This window comes from Pimephales promelas, chromosome 19 (assembly GCF_988280905.1).
Source record: "Pimephales promelas chromosome 19, fPimPro1.hap1.1, whole genome shotgun sequence".
NCBI lineage: Eukaryota > Metazoa > Chordata > Actinopteri > Cypriniformes > Leuciscidae > Pimephales > Pimephales promelas.
Window position 1 is genome coordinate 26,292,108 of NC_142787.1, and position 20,397 is coordinate 26,312,504.

At 38.7% G+C, this 20,397-nt stretch overlaps 2 protein-coding genes across 5 annotated transcripts; one reads left to right on the forward strand and one right to left on the reverse strand.

Annotated features, from left to right (window-relative positions):
• The first annotated feature begins 138 nt into the window (after positions 1-138).
• dpp3 (dipeptidyl peptidase 3) lies at positions 139-10,058 on the forward strand. The gene is made up of 18 exons (XM_039693735.2): positions 139-250; positions 2,014-2,314; positions 2,389-2,478; positions 2,574-2,711; positions 2,782-2,856; positions 3,171-3,261; positions 3,356-3,489; positions 3,605-3,735; positions 4,138-4,196; positions 5,132-5,326; positions 5,422-5,534; positions 5,932-6,024; positions 6,713-6,775; positions 6,883-7,007; positions 7,085-7,205; positions 7,292-7,471; positions 9,034-9,196; positions 9,319-10,058. The coding sequence occupies exons 1-18, from the start codon at positions 183-185 to the stop codon at positions 9,459-9,461; spliced, it is 2,283 nt and encodes a 760-aa protein (XP_039549669.2). The 5' UTR covers positions 139-182; the 3' UTR covers positions 9,462-10,058.
• On the reverse strand, positions 10,052-20,097 carry rin1a (Ras and Rab interactor 1a). Of its 4 annotated transcripts, none has more exons than XM_039693732.2 (11): positions 19,840-20,097; positions 17,326-17,517; positions 17,111-17,225; positions 16,374-16,446; positions 16,183-16,274; positions 15,334-15,899; positions 14,755-15,247; positions 13,605-13,913; positions 12,389-12,520; positions 12,145-12,311; positions 10,052-12,028 (listed from the first exon to the last, which is right to left on the reverse strand). In XM_039693732.2, exons 2-11 carry the CDS (start codon positions 17,512-17,514, stop codon positions 11,714-11,716), a joined length of 2,451 nt encoding a protein of 816 aa, XP_039549666.2. In that variant the 5' UTR covers positions 17,515-17,517; positions 19,840-20,097; the 3' UTR covers positions 10,052-11,713. The 4 variants fall into 4 exon arrangements, with proteins under 4 accessions (XP_039549666.2, XP_039549664.2, XP_039549665.2 ...); XM_039693730.2 differs by having other exon boundaries at positions 17,326-17,597; XM_039693731.2 differs by having other exon boundaries at positions 17,326-17,613.
• Between the last annotated feature and the right edge of the window lie 300 nt (positions 20,098-20,397).

Genomic DNA, 20,397 nt, shown 5'->3' on the forward strand with positions numbered 1-20,397 from the left:
TATACATTTGTATAATAATATATGAATACATTTCAATAAACATAAAAAGAATCCCCTCCTACAGTTGCCTTCATTTTCAATCACTCGAAACCTCTTTTTCACCTGGTGTTCCTATTGGATGTCACGCCAGTCAGTTATCTTCTCCGTCGTCTGATTGGCTGAGGGGCGGATCATTCCATTGAATGAGTAGCGGAAGTGGATTCGGACACTCGCTGGTGCTCATTTTGACAGGAGTGAACGCACAATTCAGGTAGAACTTGTGTTACATGCTGTTGTTAATATATGGGATATTGTTTAGAGAGAAAGTGTATGTTCACTATAGTAGATGATAGGATATTTGTATAAAAATTATTTCATATTTGTTTGCATGGCACAGATTTGCGGGATTTCATTGTCTGATTTCCTGCACTATCAAGTGTGCTAACGGTACTAGCTAATCAGTTAAGTCCCAGAAGTGAAAGAGAAACTCACCGTGTCAATGCTGATTCACCTTTTAACCGTAAAGCCAATCTTGTGACGCTATGTCTACAGATTTAACGTTAACGTTACATATCCAAAAGTATCTACTCAGGACTGTCAACTCTCACCGACAGACGAGAAAGACCGAGTTAATTTTGATATGAAACAAAGTCTCAGCTTTCAAATTATGTCAATTTTATTACGAAATTTAAATAATAAATCCGTTTTGGCGCTCTTAAATGTGACCTGACAAATCGCTTTATCGCCTCAGTTCAAGCGACAAACTGATCATTATCCTATTTAACGTTGCTTAGTTAACTTTATAGTAAATAAACATGAATTAATATTATAAGATATTTTTGAAAGATACAGTACAATTTATCGAAATGTATCACGTCTCATGTAATCGCGCAGTCGGTGTTTCAACCGTAGCAAACAGCTGGAGAACAATGTCACATGTAACGTAACGTTACATTTAAGTTAAGTTACCCCAGGAAACCCATTTTATTAATCATAGGATGTTACTTAGCTAGAAAAAAATAACTGTACAGAGGCTAAATATATGCACTATATTGCATATTTATTGTATTTTTACTCATATCATAACAACATATTTTAACATTAGTATAAAAAAACTCATTTTAACCTGTAATACCAGCTGACTGGGCTCCCTGTGTTTACAGCATTAGCTAAGAGTTTTTTTTCCCCTTGAGAAAAATTAACATGAATGTAGGCCTAGCTACTGTTCCTGATATTTAGCCAAATGAGTCAAGATTGGAATCAAATTGCTAGCTTATGAATTGAAATCATGTAATTTGTGTTAGGCACCAATACAAACAGTAGGCTACAAGTCATTGTACCATGTAAACATTGTAACATGTTGTCACTAAACTTAATGAAATTCTGTTTAGTTAATAAATGTTTGGACGATACAATACACTTCTTGTGATGCAAGGTTTTACAGTTATTGTGATGTAAGGTTTCACACACATCCTGTAAAGATCCCATCAATACACGTGACATCACGTGCAATGCAGACATTTTTTCGTCCTTATTTTTCCTTGACGAAACACACACTTTTTTCTTTGTTCCTTGAAGCACACAAACTTTCTTCTTTGTTAATGTGCAATGTGAACTTTGATCTGCATTTAAGACACCCGGTCAAAGAATTACAGTAACTACGTCACACGTTTCATCACTACAACACACCCCTTACGGGATTGGTCCGGGAGTGCTCCGTGACTGATTCCAGGAATGTTACTAGGTCCCCACCCCGGGATCAATACCGGGATCAATCCCGGGACGTGTTTGCGTTCTAACAGAAGGCACTCTAGCCATTCTATGTCATTTTTCTGAGATCAGGAAATTATGTGAAAGGGTCTCAAGCTAAACTCAAAAGATGGTAGCCCAATGGCTTATATTACCTATGTGAGAGAGAGAGCAAGATCAGGATGTAAAGCTATGATAAATCCCCAATAACAATCAGGTAATTTTGTTATTTTGCATAGTAGGATATTTTATCATTGACTCCTTCATGCTTTTGTGAATTTTCAGTGGAGAGGGAACAAGCTGCCTAAAGTTTGAAATGGTGGACTCTCAGTATTACCTCCCAAATGACATCGGGATCTCTGCTCTGGATTGCCGGGAGGCTTTCAGGCTGCTGTCTCCCAAAGAGCAATTGTATGCACACTACCTCTCTCGAGCGTCCTGGTACGGTGGCCTGGCCGTGCTGATCCAGACGTCTCCTGAGTCCGCCAACATCTACGTACTGCTGCAAAAATTGTTCCGCGCACAGACGCCACTGCAGCTGAAGGCAACGGCGACTGCAGCTGGACTGAGCGCAGAGGAATATCAGGTGAAATGACCTGTTACGAACACCAAAGTTGACATCGGTGTTCATCGTCGTAACAAAGTTCTGTGTCATTCTAGGCCTTCCTCGTATATGCTGCTGGGATTTATGCAAACATGGGGAACTACAAGTCCTTTGGGGACACCAAATTCATCCCCAACCTACCAAAGGTGAAACACCCTATCTAATATGTGTAATCTGTCATACTTGTAGACAACATCTCAACAGTTTTAGCATTTGATAACTATCTCTTTTTGATATGCAGGAGAAGTTCAAGGCTCTTGTGTGGGAGAGCCTGGCGTTTGAGGAGAGCCCCAAAGACATAGAGGCGCTGTGGGGCCGCTGCTCTGAGCCCCTCTACTCCCTAGAAGACAAGCTGAAACAGCTCGGTCTGGGTGACAAGGTAAAATAGGAAAAATTAAGCCTTTTTTTACAGCTTAGTCTCAGGTTGATGTTTTACTATTCTCTTCTAGGGCATCACGACTTACTTCTCAGGGAACTGCAGCTTAGAAGATGCAGAGTTTGCCCAGAAATTTCTGGACTCCAAGGTATCATCTTTGTTTTAAAATGTGGAAGATAATTTCTGTGAATATGTGATACTCCCTATTTATTAGCTGCTATAGGTAGATGACTAGAAGAATTATGAAATGGTAAAACTGTAGCCATCTCTGACAACTCATAAATGAACTAATCTAAATTAATAAAAACTGTAAAAGTATTGTTCATTGATTGCTCCTGATAGGTCATTTTAACCAATTGAACCAGATGTAACTTGATCTTGTTATATCCTTACTGACAGCATGAATGAACTAGGTTACTTAAATATTCGCTCACATTTAGAGTACTCTGTCTGTCCTTGTAGAAACTGAGTGCCTACAACACCCGTCTGTTCAAGACTGAAATAGATGGGAAGCGGTGCTATGAGGTGCGTTTGGCGTCTGCTGAAAAGGCGGGTGAGTATACAGACAAATTTAAATCCAGTTTATATGTTGTGTATTACTTTTCATTTCATTACAGTTTTTTCCTTTTTCCCCCTCTGATCTGCAGACTGCTGTGATGCTGAGAAGGGTAGTGAAACTTTTTGTGGTAGATATGAATTTGAGGATGCTGTGTTCTCTGTTAAGAGGGGTGATTATTCCTTTCTTATGGAGAAAGTGTGTCAGAACTTGGAAAAAGCCAAGGTATTACAACATTCAACCTGAAAAAACACTGAATCAATGATACTTTTGGATGTGAAATGAACATCATGACCATTTGATGCATGAGTAAAGCTGCTATTGTTGTTTTCTGTCTCAGGCTCATGCAGCCAATGAGAACCAGAAAAAGATGCTGGAGGAGTACATCCGCAGTTTCACCTATGGTTCAGTGGAAGCCCATAAAGAAGGGTCTCGTTTCTGGATCAAAGACAAAGGACCTATTGTGGAGAGGTGTCTGACTCATTTTAACAGAGCTGTGGCCTTTTACACAAAGCTAATTGAACAAATTCTGAGTAGGTTTAAAGTTGACAAAGCCAAACAAATCCAAACCCAGTTTAGTTTCAACAGTTTCACAACACTCTTTATAAACGTTCTTTGTCAACTCAGATTTTATCCCCAGTTTTTTTTTTTTAACTTTGGAGCACATGCACCTATAAACAACAGCCAATCACACGAAATCTGCAGATTGTGCAAAGTAAACTCAAACTTACTTGGATTGCCACTGAAACCAACTCTGTGAAATAGGCCACAGGCTATTGATATTGGCTTAAATGTTTGATTTCATTGTTGAGCTAGACTTATTGTTCTTTCCAACTTGGAATTTCTATTACAAACCTTTTTTTTTTTTATCAGTTACATTGGCTTTATTGAGAGCTACAGAGATCCATTTGGCTCAAGAGGTGAATTTGAAGGTAAGATCAAATATTTTTTGGTCATTTCTTGTCCAGATCTATTAATTTATTAAAAAATACAAGTAAAAATGTAATTCACACATACTATGGCTTGAATACACCTAATCTATGATGAACATGTTTTTAATTCGTGAATTAAAATAAATTGTTTTTATTATTATTAAATCTCATTAAAAGAATGAAGTTCATAAGTAGTTTGGAATCTTTTATTTGTATCATTATTAATATATAATAATATAGTAGTTTTTTTTTTTTTTACTTAGCTATACTTGACTTCGTAGGAGCATATAAAACAAAACAGCTCCTTGGACAAAATTAAATGTAATATTGTAGTAGTTATGTTAGTTATGTAATATTGTACGACGTAATGTTACTTGAAAGCATTATAGCCTACAATTCCTGCCAAACGTCCATAGTTACAGTTAGTAGTGTTGTACAGTAAATCCATGGTGAGTGTTGCTGACCTGTGGACACTGAATAGTTCATTCATGGCACAATGTTTCTTCCCGTTTTCCACGTTAGCGCTGTTTTATCCGTTAATAATGGAGAAATGTGAATGTTTCTCACTAGATCTTGAGTTTTTGAGTCTGCCGCTATTTTATTACTTCAGTGACGAATTAACATTTGGCTGTGTAGTAACAGTGCTGCTTGATTAAGATCAGCTCGCGCTGCATTGGTCCAAACTGATAAACGGTCCGTCAACCACACAATAATGAGTAGCTCAGTTTCGTTCCCCTTACATTAAATTTGCCATTTGAAATTTTTTATCCGTAAGGAAAAATTGTTCAACGAACCGTTCGGTTTAAATATGCGTACCGAAAGCCTCATACCGAACGGTTCAATACGAATGCGTGTATCATTACACCCCTACCAGAAACTGTTGTAGATAACCAGTTATGCCTTCTCCCCTTCACACTTACCATCGTACCCAACAGGTTTTGTTGCCGTGGTGAACAAGGCCATGAGTGCTCGCTTTGCTCAGTTGGTGGGCTCGGCCGAGGTCTTGCTTCCAGAGCTGCCTTGGCCTCCTGCCTTTGAGAAGGACAGCTTCCTCAAGCCAGACTTCACCTCTCTTGACGTACTCACCTTCGCCGGCAGCGGCATCCCTGCAGGAATCAACATTCCAAACTGTGAGTCCTCTGAACTGACATGGATATTTCCATATGCAGTCAAATTTGATTGATAGATGTTCTATGAGAAGTTTTAACCATTTATCTGTCTGTAGATGACGACATCAGACAGACAGAAGGTTTCAAGAACGTGTCCCTTGGGAATGTGCTGGCTGTTGCGTATGCCACGCAGAAAGACAAGCTCACCTTTCTTGAGGAGAAAGACAAGGTAATGCTGATGACAAGTGTCTGTAAGGTTGTAATGCCCAATTTTTTTCCTGGAGATCTACTTTCCTGCAAAGTTCAGCTCAAAAACAGCTGAAGCAGCTAATTAAGATCCTCAGGAGCACTTGATAATTATACACGTGTGTTTGATCAGGGGTAGGTAGATCTCCAGGATAATGATTGGGCACCCATACCCCCAGTTTCACACACAAGGCTTAAACCTAGTCCCAGACTAAAATGCAAGTTTGAGCTGTTTTAACTGAATGCTGTTTGCACTGACATGTCTTAAAATATGTCACTGCCCTTTCTGTGAAACCAGGTCATAGTCTAACAAAATAAAAAATGTTGCAGTAGAGGTTCAGAGTGGTCATTTTTCTTTCTCTGTGGCTTTATGCCTGTAGGACCTGTACATCAAATGGAAAGGGCCTTCTTTTGAGGTGCAGGTTGGACTCCATGAGCTGCTGGGTCATGGCAGTGGGAAGCTCTTTGTTCAGGTAGAGAAGCACAAGCAGATCAATATGTTGCTGTATATATTTGACTTGTGGGATATACATACATGTATATACACAGTGTTGGGTAAGTTACTCTAAAAAAAGTAATTAATTAGATTACTGTACTAATTACTCTCTCTAAAAAGTATTTAATTACTTTTAATTACTAATTACTTTCAAAATCCAATATCTATCTCAACCAGCTGAATAATACAAGGATAGACATGAATCTGTTTTAATTCATTCCAATAAATTGCAAAAATTATCCTTAAACTGACCAAGGTGGAGAAGATTACATTATAAAAACATACTTTTTAACATCAGACAAACCTACTATTGTTTTATGTCTGATCTCATGACATTTCACACTTTTTTCATACCTATTTTACAATAAGAGTGCGATCGTACAATTTAGACACCTCATAAAATGCATACGAATCGCTGTGAGATCGGATTGATCTATACACAGTATTTACCTCAATTACATCAGAAGTAACTAATTAAATTACAGATAAATAAAGAGCAATCCCTTACTTTACATTTTCAAGGGAAAAGTAATTAAATTACAGTAACTAATTACTTAGTAATTAGTCACACCCAACACTGTATATACACATACATTTGTATTCATATATTTCATGAATACAAATGTTTCACAGTTTATTCATCTTATGTGTTTGTATTAAAACAGGATGATAAGGGAAAATTCAACTTTGATGAAACTGCTGTACGTAATCCAGAAACAGGGGAACTGGTGAGTTGGTTACTTGATCCTTCATTACTGGATTCAACTGTGCTTTACCCTCTTTATGAACTTTGCGCTGCCAATCACAGTCATAAAATGGACCTTTTGGCTTTCAGATCTCGAGCTGGTACAAGGGCAGCGAGACATGGGACAGCAAGTTCTCCACTATCGCCTCGTCCTATGAGGAGTGTCGGGCTGAGTGTGTAGGTCTCTACCTGTGTCTCAACAAACAGGTGCTCAGGTGAGTCACTGAACCTTTAGTCACTTCTGTGTGGATTCACTCAGTTATAAATGCTTAGCAATTTTTGTGTGTGGCAGTATTTTCGGGCATGAAGGAGATGATGCTGAGGAGGTGGTGTATGTGAACTGGCTGACCATGGTGCGTGCTGGCCTGCTAGGCCTGGAGTTCTACACGCAAGAGAGCAAGAGCTGGAGACAGGTGAGATTTAGATGTGTGCCTGTCCAGGAATCATTAGTCTTTTGCTTGATTATCTTCTCGTCTTGACATTGTCCTGTCTGTCATAGGCACACATGCAGGCCCGGTTTGTGATTTTGCGGGTTCTACTGGAGGCTGGAGAGGGGCTGGTTGGTCTGAAGGAGTGCACGGGGACAGATGGACGACCAGACGCTGTCATAACACTCGACCGCAGCAAGATCCACACAGTGGGCAAGAGCGCCATCCAGAGGTTCCTCTGTAAACTGCAGGTACAACCAGTTTGCTGTTCAAATGGAACTAGCGTCCTGCTAGTGCTAACTAGATTATACTGCACTGCATACCTGTTATTAAAAATATTATGAGAAACAGAATACATTATACAATACAAAACGTTTCCTACAGTAGTATGACCACATGACATTGCATTTTAGTGAGTTATAGAAATAAAAGGCATATATATCTATATATAATAGTCTGTTTGTTTAATGTGTTAACCTTTGGTAAACTGATACAATAATGCGACTAAATCACTGTTATTTTACTATCTTTAGGGCTTTTCACACTTGAAATAGTTGACCCCGGGGCATTCTAAACCCCAGGTTAATGGGATCCTGGGTTATCTTTATTAATCTTTCACACCCGGGTGTGTTTACCCAGGGTTAACAATTAATCCTGGAATTAATAAGCTGCTGTATCACACGGTACATTCCTAAACCCCGGGTTAAAGTCCTTATTCACACATTTGTGGTGTCAGTGTTACTGACTCAAATGCAGCACGTGACTGGCTTACATAAAGGCTCTAATATATTGTGCGTCCTCATATTACACATTGCTGACTGTAATACTAAGTTTTTTTTCTCAGTGAACTTTTCTAACTATTAAGGTAAGAATGATGGTCTCTTCACTCCAATTGTCGTGTTTTCCATTGCGTTTTGATATTTTTTCTGTCATATGCAGAAACGACTGTTTATATACATGAATATAGAGCATATATAGTAACATTGTAACACGCATCGTTTCACACTGTACACGTTTTGCGCCGTAATGTGGAGTTGACACTGCAAAAGCGGTGCTAAACTGCTTCAGAGCAGGGTTTCATAACCCTGGGTAAAAAGTGGTGCTTAACCCGCATCTAAATTGTAAATGGTAAAACGCTCTGGGGTTAAAAGTGGTCTTTAGAACGGCGATAACCTGGGGTTAAGCAGTGTGAAAAGCCCTATTAATGTCCTATTAGCCTATATTTTTTATTTTGAAATGGTTTTTATTTTAGTATTATATATTTTGTCTTATTTAAAGTGTTAGTAATTTTGTGTTATTAATTTTATTAACTTTTTTAATAGTTTTTATTAATGTATTTCAGTTTTAGTCATTTAAGTACTTCAAGTGAAACTAAACAAAAATAAGAAATGCAACTAGCTGAAATAAAATGTAAAGTTTTATTAATATTTTTATATATTTTTCTATATTAATATATATATATTTTAATTTTCAAAAGTCTGGCATTTCGGTGTGTTCCAAAGTTCAAGTTTGGTGAACTCTTGGTGAACCTTCAAATTCATATCACGTGAAGACGTGACCAATAGAAGATCAATAAGTCACGGCGGGAATTAAAAGAACACACATTTTTTTGCAGTAAAGTGGAGTAGATTGTATATTTTTACTTTATGGATTTATAATTATTATTTGTTATATGTTGAATTTATGTTTTTATTTTTTATCAAAACAAAAAAAAAACGTCCGCTGCCGTGTCGGTAGAACTTTTGTGTGCTCATAGTCTAGTGTGACTGCAGCTTGATGGAACAGAAACGCGATTTGCTTTTTTTTTGTAAAGGTGCACAAGGCGACAGCCGATGTAGAGGGAGGAAGGGCTCTGTATGAAGGATACTCTGCTGTAACTTCTGACGGCGCCCACGATTTCCTGCGCCTCAGAGAGACGGTTCTGCTCCGTAAGGAAGCTCGTAAGATGTTTGTCCAGGCTAACACCTTCTTCAAAGGTTTGTGTTTAGCCTCCTTTCTTCAGCCATATATAAAAAATGACAATTCTTGTATAATCAGTGACAGAAACATAGATACACATATACACAAATGAAATAACGTGCTGCTGTTTGTGTTGTAGATGACGCTGTGAAGCTGGTTGAGTACGAAGGCAGCGCTGAAGGGCTCATCCAGTCCTTCGTTGAACGCTTCCCCGAAGATGCCGAGGAGGTAGAGACCCAGCTGCTGGAAATGACCCGCGCGGATTCCACCTGCTGGTGCTGAGAGGACACACAGTGCTGTGGAAGTCCTCTCAGACGAGTATTGGACCACACTGAGTCACAGCAACTTTCGGAAATGAACAAAAGGCTGCAGAGTACACTGGTAATGATTATAAAACCATTCACACATGGGAGGAAGGAAGAACCTCACTTTAAAAACGGGAACATAACCCCAAGTGCTTTACCCTTCCACTATTTTTATTTATTTTTTGTCTATTCAGTTCTAAACAAAGGCAATTCTGATTAGAGCTTTGATTAGAAATTCCTGTTCCTGCTTCGAATCTGACCGCAGCCCACGCTTCCCACATAGGCATGTGAAAGCGCTGATGAGTGAACTTGCTGTGTGAGGGTGGGAATTATGTAATCACAACACGTAACACACTTTCTCAACTTACTTTAAAATGGAAACAAACGCTGCGCTAACTACAGATCATATCTAGTGTAGTGTTAATATGCTGATTCACATCTAGGAGAAATGGTTGTATTCATTCCTAAGAATATAAGTTGTTCATTGGTTTACAGGCTGTTCGGTTCCTCCAAGTGTTCAGTGTGGACTGTGAAAATCAACAGTCCCTACCAAATAAAACCAAGTATTTCCGAACATATTGTATTTTTGTTTACTTTCAAAATACCAAAACATTTGTACAATGCATTTCATATAAATATTATCATGATACAAGGTGAACAATAAGATAATATCCAGTAACTCAATACTGACCATCTCATAAATGAGAAATTTCCATAACTGGTTAATTAGCCACACAGTTTTTACATTAGAAAAGACTAAAAGGCAGGAAAAAAATTGAAAACCGAAAGTCGTGATATTGAATCAAGTCATTAATAACCAACCTATAATACAATTCTAAGTAATAAAACAAGAGGATATGCCTTTTAATTTAGCTCAATGACATCTCACACAACACCTGAACACCATCCATTAATTATCAGTAATGGACATAAAAATAAGCTGATTTTTGCATTTTGCACTCTTAAAGGGACAATGTGTTCTTTGTATTTTATTATTTAAAATCAGTATTTTTATTCATAAATATGTCCTCAATGGTGTACAAATACCTCTGCCAATTATCTGACTTTTCCTCATAAACAAAAAATGTATTATCTTTATATACATGGGACGGGTTGGAGGCTTCCATGTAGTTCTGCCATCTTGAAAAACTATAATAGCAGAGAGGGACAAAAAGTACTAGGCCAACACGTTTCTACAACGCATTTTCGTTCAGAGCCAGCAAGCGTCACATGACTGAAAGCAGGAGAAACGGAGGAGCAGAGCAGTGAGAGGCACTTGTCACGGCCCCGGGTGCATTGCAAATCCTTGTCGCCAGAAAAGTCCAAAATAGATCGTAAAAGGAAACGTGACCGGAGATTACAAAAAACAAAAGTTAATGTCGAGATAGCTTTTTCCAGGTGGATAGATCTAATGCAGGAGAAAGATTTCAAAAGTCTTCCTTTCTTCTCGACCGGAAAGTTAATGTTACAGTCTTAATTACAAGCTTTTTTTCATTGTTTGGTAGACAGATGAACATTTATAGTTAAAAGTCGATGATGAACGTACTTCAGAAAATATAACGAAGAAGGCAAAACTACTTATTAAAATATTCATGTTTTTCAGTCAGTAATTCATACTGTAATATTTGTTTGTTCATTGTTGCTGTTTGTTTGAAATAACAAACCTGTTCACCCGAAGGAACACTCGACGAAGTGCAATTAGAAGACATCCTGTCATAGCTTTTTGGTACATAAAGGCTACCATAGATGGAACGTGCATTTGAAAAATGAGGCGCTGAAGAGCACAAATCGTTTGAATGCAAAATACATTTTCACCGCTAGATAGGAGAAATTCCTACACATTGTCCCTTTAAAAAAATTTAAGTTTAAAATTTTTTTGCTGCAATACCATAGAATCAATTTTGGCGTCCCACAGAACCTTTCAGTCAACTTTTCTTCTTAGTGTGAATAATATTAATGAATAATAATATAAAGAACCTTTTTTACTATAAACATTTTGTGCAATGAAAAGTTTCAGTGGATGTTGAAGGTTCTCCATAGAACCATAGATGCCAATAGATTTTCTAAGAGGGTAATCTTGCAGTCAACATTAAATTAATTCAGTGGAAATACAGCTTAAATCATTTTTGAGCTCCGTTAAAAGATTATTATTATATCAGCTTTTATGCGAGAAACCAGACATGCTGTATAAAATACAGAATATGCTATGACCTACTTTGTAGCCCTATATTATGAAGCCTCCTCTGTGAGATCAACTGCGCCCCCTCTGTTCAGCTTCTGGGAACTTTCAGCCTGATTGGACACCTGGTAAATAAGGGGAACCCCACTCACGCACATGCTCTGCAGGTCTTGAACCTGTGTGTTGGACGGGAGAGGCGTTAACTCCCCGTCTTTCCTCCAGTACAGGCTGTAATCCTCCGGCCGGTCCACCCCAAACTTCGAAGCACAGAGCTGAGCCATAGCCTCACCATCGAGCGAAGTCTTCCACATTAGAGTTTTCACTATGCTACGGTCATCATCTTGAAACAGCACCTTTATAAATCTCTGTGGCATAGAAACAGCACATAGAGTTCTTGTTTTTTGTTGCTACTTCTGATATAAGCTTTAATGCATGATTCAGCAAGGGATGTACTTTGCTTTGTTCAACCAGTATATCTGACCTGGGGCAATTTGTTGTCTTTCTGATTTGTGGTCTCGTTGCTCCGACGCCGACTCCATTCTTTCAGAGACTCTCTGGCCTGGTTTGTGAGGCCGCTGGGTGGCACATCCTCTGGCTGACTCTGAATCAGACTCAGACTGGCATAGAGACTTGTCAGATAGTACCCCCCTTCAAGACAATAATATCAATGATTAATAATAATAATACAAATAAATAATAATAATTAGCTAAGTATTTATCCATACCTTCTCCTGTAAGCCAAGAGCTTTCTAGAAGTTCCATCATATACTCCACCTCCAGAGAGATCTCTGGCATATTGCACAGGACCATCACATAAGATAGAGCGGGCAGGAAGTCATCCGCTCCAAATTCCTGACCTGTTTTTAAGAAATACAGATAGCAAGGATACATTTAGCATGAGTTCCTCAAAAAAAACCTTGACCGCACAACTGTTTTCAACATTGATAATAATAAGAAATGTTTCTTAAGCAGAAAATCAGAATATTAGAATGATTTCTGAAGGATCATGTCACACTGAAGACACTTTTAATGTTGTTTATATGTTTTTAATATGCTTTTAAGACAAACCATGTGCAAATTCATGTCAACACCATTGTACCAGTGAACCAAAGACAGACTCAAAAACACGGTTTAACATCCCTGGTGTTTCTGACGTCACAAACTACCTTGTAACCAATCACGTCAATGTGTGATCATCAATGAGTGGATCTCTGAGCTGGTTTGAGTGAGTTGATGCGGGGCTAATTTGCATATTCATAGAACCGTTTATGCTAAATGAGGCATCCAAGCTATTTTAGTATAAATATGTAATTTTGGTGATCAAAGATGAGTTTTGAGGGATAAAATTATTGATTACCGGGGGACTTAAAGGGGTGATGAACTGAGAAATCAAGTTTCCTTGAGCTTTTGACATCTAAGAGGCCATCATATTATAAGAATATCCTCTAAGTTTCAGAACTGAAAACGTCCTTGTTAGTCCAATGAAAGCTTTTATTGACACCAGGCTCAGCAAACGACTCGGGGAACTAGGACGTCAAAGAGGATAAAACACCACCCCTGCAGAAAAAGATTTCTGTGGCCGGCTTAGCCCCGCCCACCGATTCGCGTATTACACGCATAACTAATAACATAGGCCTAACTCAGTGGGCAGTGGGCGTTTACTTCCAGTCTTCAGTGCGAGACGCCCATAAAAAACGAGCGTTTTTCAGCTAGGCTCAAAAATAGGGTAGAAAATAGCCTATTACTTATTCATTTGGATGTTTTTGAAAGTAAAAACCAAGTGAACGTCATGAATTGACCTCAACAATATAATAAAATCTAAAAAGCCAGTTTTAACCCCTTTAAAATATCTAACTGACCCCAAACTTTTGAACGGTAGTGCATGTATGCGCACAAATAAATCTACATAAATAAACCAATGCTATTTAAGAACTTCATTACCTGATTTGTTTTTCATGGCTTTGTAAATGAGTTTGCAGATCTGCAGGAGCAGCAGCACTTTGTCAATGGGCGAGTAAGCGCGCTGCATTAGAGTCAACTTGTGCTTAATTTTCTCAATGCCCTGGGCGTCAGGAACGCCCACCTCAACCCCAAAGAGCTTCTGCGGTGAGGCTCCTTTGGCTCTTTGCAAGTTGTCCGCCATTCTCTGGAAGGAACCATCTTGTTTGTGCAGGGTCCGAAGAGCCGCATCAATCTGAGGCTTCAGAGGCTTCAGCACACAGCGGAACAGGGCTTTCTCCAGCGCTTGGTCTGCACACGGGAAAACATATTTAGAGCCAGACCGATATATCGGCAGGCCGATATTATCGACCGATATTAGGCATTTTCCAAAATATCGGTATCGGCAGTTATAATGGCCGATAAATGAATATTTTAAAAATAAAATACAAATGGACAAAACACGCTGCTTGAATAACAATTAAAAGAACATCCCCATTAGTTCTCTTAACTCAAATAAGCATGACAAAATTTGTGACTATCATGTCCAGTTTTGCTGCTGTTAAATAAGCCGAGAGTGAAGCGGAATTAGCTAGTAATAATTATGTTGCGTTGTTAGTTTAGTTGACTGACTGTCCTTTTAACTTTTGAAAATGTGACTGAAGTATTTCTTTAATAGCGTGTGACAGTTATAGCAATGAGACGGATCATCTCTCCTTGGCCTGTAATATTGAAAATGTATGTTTTACAATTTGCAGTATGGCATTATCCATCGCTAAACTATGGCTCATCATAGACTAGCTAACCATAAAGCGAGCTAATGCCACTATCGTCAGTCTGTTCTGTTGTGAAAATAAAAGAAACAAGTTTCTTTTTAAAATGCATTATCATATTATTTTAGTTACAACTCATAAATAACTACAAATAACTAATGTTAGGGAAATCTGTTAATGTTTTGTTGAGCGTTTCTGAAATTTTTTTTTTAAATAAATAAAATATCGTCCGATATATCGGATTTTGAAACCAAAAAATATTTGTATCGGTGCCGGCCTTCAAAATCCTTTATCGGTCGGGCTCTAGTGGTATTTCACCATTTAACTTGTTTGAATGATACTGACAACATTAGTACATTAAATCATAATAATTTAATTACCTTTCTCGTTCTCAGTCAGAAGTGTTTCAATCGGAGGTTCAAGCTCTCCACACTCCAGAAGAAACGCTTTGGCCTGACTGATGAAGAGACGCAAATCCTGCAGCAGCTGCACAGGAGAGGTCAAGCACTGGGGCTTCAGTGCCTCTCTCTGCTGCCGCAGGAAGTCCTGAACCAGAGCGCCAAACGCCATGCGGCGATCACGAGACAGGTCCTCCACCATCCGCGCCACTCGCTTCTCTGGGGCGAAAAACGATATGAAGGCGGCGCTCATCTTGCGTAGGGCGGACATGGACTTCCTGGGAGGCGACATAACTGGGTTGCTAGTTCCTCGCGTGAGGGGAGGACGCTCGGGACTGTCCTCGGTCTCGTCGAGGCTGCTGAGCGAACTGCTGCTGTCCAGCTCACTAAGGGACGGTGCGTGTCGCTGTTCTAGAACAAGCTCTTCCTCCTCATCCTCTTCTTCTTCCGGTCCTTTCTGCTCCAGGATTTTCATCTGGGCCAAAAAGCGCAAAAAGACAGTCAAGAAAACACAAACTAAGCTAAAAATGTCAGGTAAAATAAGTGCTGAATTGTCTCTACCTTCTGAAGAGCCTTGGGCATCTGATAGTCGTCTTCTTCAGCAGTGGGGGAAAGAGTAGGGGTGACCATGGTCTTCTTCTGAGACACTACACAAGGTTGCATATAGTCTGTGGCTTCCTGCTCAATCTTCTTGATAGCTTCTTCATCAGCCTGAACTGGAACTGGTGGGATCGTCTTTTTTAAAGCTTTTAACCTTGCTTTGCATTTGGCTTTAGCCAGTAACGGTGGTGGAGGTGGTGGGATGACAGGTGGTGACAGGGGGCTGGAGTTTTCAGTGGAGACTCGAACCTTTATGCTGGTTTTGAAATGATGACGTCTTCGCATGGCGTTGCGACCAGGGTAGTCTTGAAGGAAGAGGGGGTTGACGAAGCATAAACCTTTGCCTCCCCCGTAATTCAGCTCACAGGGACTCCGTGTTTGGATTGGGCAAAGCTCCTGGAATGGGGTGGGGTTTATGTTGATGGGCGCTGAGCAGTCTTCTGGGCTTGGAGTTGGAGGCAAGAGTTTGTCAGCGGCAGGAGGTTCATTACGAGGACCTCGGACATTTAAGTGAGAACTCCAGAACTCTGTGGAATACAGAAGGGCATCGAGATTATGATGAACATGTTTTATGATGCATATTAGCTGACATTTATGAACTCTAAAATCATTTCAGCAGAGGTGGACAGTAACAAGGTACATTTACATATACATTCACATATTCAAAAAAAAAATATACAAAAATAAAATCTACAAGAACCTATGCTCTACTTATAATTCTGGGATTGGTTATAAGCATCATAAAATGCCTGACAGAAAGCGCATTTCAAACCTTCAATTCATTTCAACAAATAATCAAGTTGTACTTACCCACACCCATATGTGAGATTGACTCCAACTGTTTGTGTGAGGAAGCCTTGGCTATTGCTTCAGGCAGCTCCAGAGTGAAAGGAAGCACATCCCTAAAATACAGATGCAAAATAATGGAATAAATATCATATTAAGGATATTAAGTCTCTTGATGTTGTTGTAGATAGAACATAGTAAATACTAATCCATACCGACTGACACAGTAGAAGGCAACGAGTCTGCACAGATCTGGGAAACTGATAGCTGAGCTTTCTAAAGAGAAGGCTGTTAATAAAAAGGAAATGGTTTAGGTACCAAAAGTCAATGTCTAATGTTGACATAACATTAACAGAATAGTCAACCTAATTGTACTAAGTGTATTATATATATATATATATAATACATAGCTTTATTGTTTACTTGCTTAAAGGGATAAGTTAATTTTTGGTATGTTTTAGCTTACCTCAAGGGCATCCAAGATGTAGGTGTCTTTGTTTCCACAGTAGTTTTAATTTTGATATTTTTAGGTCAAACCGTTCTTGTCTGTCAGTCATATAATGGAGGTAATGAAAACGAACAGTGTTTATATTGTTTTTATCTCTTGTAACCACAGCCACGTCCAAGTGATCAAGAGGTAAAAACGATATAAATACTGTTCGTTATCTCACACAAACCGCTCGTTTCGTGTCTTAGGCCATCAATGTGTACTTACATTTATGAGTCATTAAATCATGTTTAATTTTGACTTCTCTGTGCATGCTCTTTGAGGTGGTGACCATAGACCTCCATTATATGACTGACACACAAGAACGGTTTGACCTAAAAATATCAAAATTGAAAATACTGTGGAATCAAAGACACCTACATCTTGGATGCCCTTGAGGTAAGCTAAAACATATCCCTTTAAAATGTATTCAAGATGACAAGAGTCATTTTTAAACAAACTCACCCGAGTCCTCTTCTCGAATGACAACCTGTTTAATGAAGGATGGCGTGCTGTCATCTGCCAGCCGGACACACAGCATTTTTTTCTGTGATGTACTGGACTTGCGCACCAGGAACGTCTGCAAGGTAACAAAAGTTTCCAAGAATGGTGTTAAAGTTTGATTGTAGGCTATCAGTCTCCTTTCAAAGCAGGTGGTGTTGGGGAATGTGCTTGCTCACCCCGGGGGGCTCACGCCGCAGGATGTGTAGAGCTGTAGCCGAGTTACCCGAGAGCTGGAGCCACACAGGGTGCGTCAGCAGGAGGCGGTCCAGTACACTGATGCTCCTCTGGGATCCTCTCTGTGGACAAGCCCGGCGGTCACCCACGGGCCGAGAGTCAGGGTAGTCGTACACTGGGTCACCCTGCATCTTCTGAATGACAGCGAGATCTCAACTCCTTTGACAATGAATCTCTGGTTCTCCTCTTTGGGAATGTTCACATTGGCAATTGACTAAAAAAAGAAAGTTCTGACCAGTTTTGTAAGTCAGTGACTTAAATTATTGATGTACACATCTCATACATGTGTTTCTCATACACTTGTCACTATTTTTCCTAGAATGGCTATTTTCACACAGTCATGCGGCTCCTTATTCATTCTGACAGTTGCTTTTCAATGGCTATGGGAAACTCCCTCGCTGGCTCTGTTTTTCTCCCGGCCATGTGAGAACGGTGTGTCACGGTCTGACTAATACCACATCTCTACTGTTTTTGTTCTGCATTCACACATACCATTCAAAAAACACTTGCATTGTTCTTAAAGAAGAAACAACAGAAGCATCATTTATACCAAAGGTGAAGAGGAACTGAGAATTATATTTTCGAGAAGGATTAGTGTAATAAAGGCATTTTATCATGACGCGAATCAGTTCTATTTAAAAAAATACAAATAATAAAAACACGGGAGTGGATGCATTATTTCTTTTTTCACTGATACATCTTATATAATGAATATCTATCTAATGCTGACTCTTAAAGTTACTCGTTCACTGGTTGAGTGAGGTTAGGTAGCAGGTTGACTTTGTGTGGGCCAGTATGGAATACTTTTTGGCAAGAGCCAATGGCTGCTATGGCAACAGTGGCTTTCATATTCCACTGGGCATTCCTACCCACGGACACACACGCCTCCACTGTTAAAATTTTAGGAAAGGCCAGATACCTTTTCCAAAACTTCATTCTACAAACTAGGCTCAACTGAGAAGAACTGATAAAATGTAGTCTAAAAGTGTCTGCCAAAATGCATAAATGTAAAGTTTTTTTTTTTTCGTTTTTTTTTTGCAAAAGGTAAATAAGTATTATTATGATTTGACATTACTTGGAAGATAAAAGAAAATATGGGAACAATTCAATTTTAAGTCTGCAGTAAAATATGAAACGTGAAAAAAGTGTAGCATATTCTACTAATACTTTAAGTCGTCTAACCACTACTTGCACCTTGAATACGTCTGCGTGTACTTAATTAGTAGCTGACTTAATTATTACTTAAAAAAGAATATAATTCATGACTCAAAAACTTGTTTGCAAATGTCAAGTTAAGTCATGAGTCAATTTTTTTTTCTTTGGGTTACTTAATTTGACCTAAACAAAACGTATAAAATGTTTTATTCATTTTTTAATTAATAAAAAAATCGAAAAATGGGATGTTTAATAAATAAACTAATATTGTCATTGCTGCATGAAAACAATTTGGATTCCTGGTTAGCCCACACTACTTTTGATTTGGCAAATATTGATTTGGAAAAAAAATAGTTTTTCAAAAGAAAAAATAAATACTGTAACAATTGAGAGTATGCCAGCCAAACACCTTAGGCCAACATCTCTTCTTGAACATTCCAATGGTGAATTCAGTTTTAATGGATAGATAAGGGCGGGAATTGGAAAACTGTAGTCCTGTCCTGTAGGTCTGAAATGATTGCTGCCTCATTTATGTCTCGACATGAGCAGAGCAAGTCCAGACTGGTGAGAAGGAAGCCTTTAAGTATGCACTGGGAAAGAGCTGCTATTATCTCTGTTCTGTAATGCAGGCTGAGGTTTTGTAATTGTTGCCTGAACCAGATATTTTCAGGAGCTGTAACTGGATCCAGCACTAAAGGGAATGACAGTGGATATGTCTTTTATTTAAAAATGTATACAGTAGGCTACTACTGCGCCATTTTTATGTAAAGAATGGAAACAATATAGCCAGAGTAATGGGATGCATACATTACATAATGATTCAATACCAGCCCAATAATAATAAATATACTGTAAGCAGATGAAAGTGTTTAAAAGAATGTAACTGCAACAAACGTTATAAAAGAAACATACTTAAACAATATTTGACAGCCCAGTCCAATACAGACAACGCGACTTCCGCAAATGTGTAGGTTAATAGGCTGTATATATGAGTGTTTATGTAGATAAATAAAATTAAAAAAGAAACACTGATACGTGTAAAATAAGAGAACGCAATAGATATCTTGACAATGTGAATTGTCAATATGATCACTGAAATGTCTTTATTAAACACAATCTTCATTATTTAAAAATAATAATCAGCATCTTACACTTTTGTGACTATAGGGCAAACTTTCTCAGTCCCAGTTCTCTCTAAGAAGATGTTTTACTGTAGCCTACTGTAAATATAACCTGACAATAAAACACAAGTCATAACACATGACCATATTTAAAAGAGATAGAGAAGAAGAGCCACTTACCTCTGTTCATCAGTCAAAAAGAACAAACTACACTACTTCGTGACTTTTCCCAACATGTCAGATCCATGAAATGCTCTGAATTACTTTTGGAAATGTGGAAAGTCCGGGAATATATAATTAGGGGGGTTTTGCTTGTTATTCCATCATGCACACGTTTAAAAAGATACCAACAGGACTCTGTGTGAAACTGTGATTCACACTGTCTGTTTCGTCTTCTCGTACATGTGTTTTCCAGGCGAGCGCGTTCTCGTACATGACAAGTCGTGTTTCATACCTGGGCACGCGCATGCGTTGATGATACAAACTACGAACACAAAGAGACAAATATAATAATATAATTTATTGCCACCCGTCCACATTCCCACTTTGAAATTAACAACAACAACAACAACAACAATAATAATAGACCTATGTCTTCCACATTACCTCTGTAAGATTGATAATAATAATAACAATTGATAGATGTCAGCTTCCACATTTCCTCTTTGAAATTAATACAGCGTCGTCATAATGACTTTTCAGCTGAAAACTGGACCAGGTCATCTTTTTAATATCGCT

Excerpts from the sequence above, each read along its gene's own strand:
- dpp3 (XM_039693735.2), top strand. The coding sequence starts at position 183 with ATGAGTAGCGGAAGTGGATTCGGACACTCGCTGGTGCTCATTTTGACA. Across the intron at positions 5,327-5,421 it reads AGGAATCAACATTCCAAACT|ATGACGACATCAGACAGACA; the intron begins GTGAGTCCTCTG and ends ATCTGTCTGTAG. Across the intron at positions 6,025-6,712 it reads GTGGGAAGCTCTTTGTTCAG|GATGATAAGGGAAAATTCAA; the intron begins GTAGAGAAGCAC and ends GTATTAAAACAG.
- rin1a (XM_039693732.2), bottom strand. The coding sequence starts at position 17,514 with ATGCAGGGTGACCCAGTGTACGACTACCCTGACTCTCGGCCCGTGGGT. Across the intron at positions 16,275-16,373 it reads GCCTTCTACTGTGTCAGTCG|GGATGTGCTTCCTTTCACTC; the intron begins GTATGGATTAGT and ends TCTGTATTTTAG. Across the intron at positions 15,248-15,333 it reads TGCCCAAGGCTCTTCAGAAG|ATGAAAATCCTGGAGCAGAA; the intron begins GTAGAGACAATT and ends TTTTTGGCCCAG.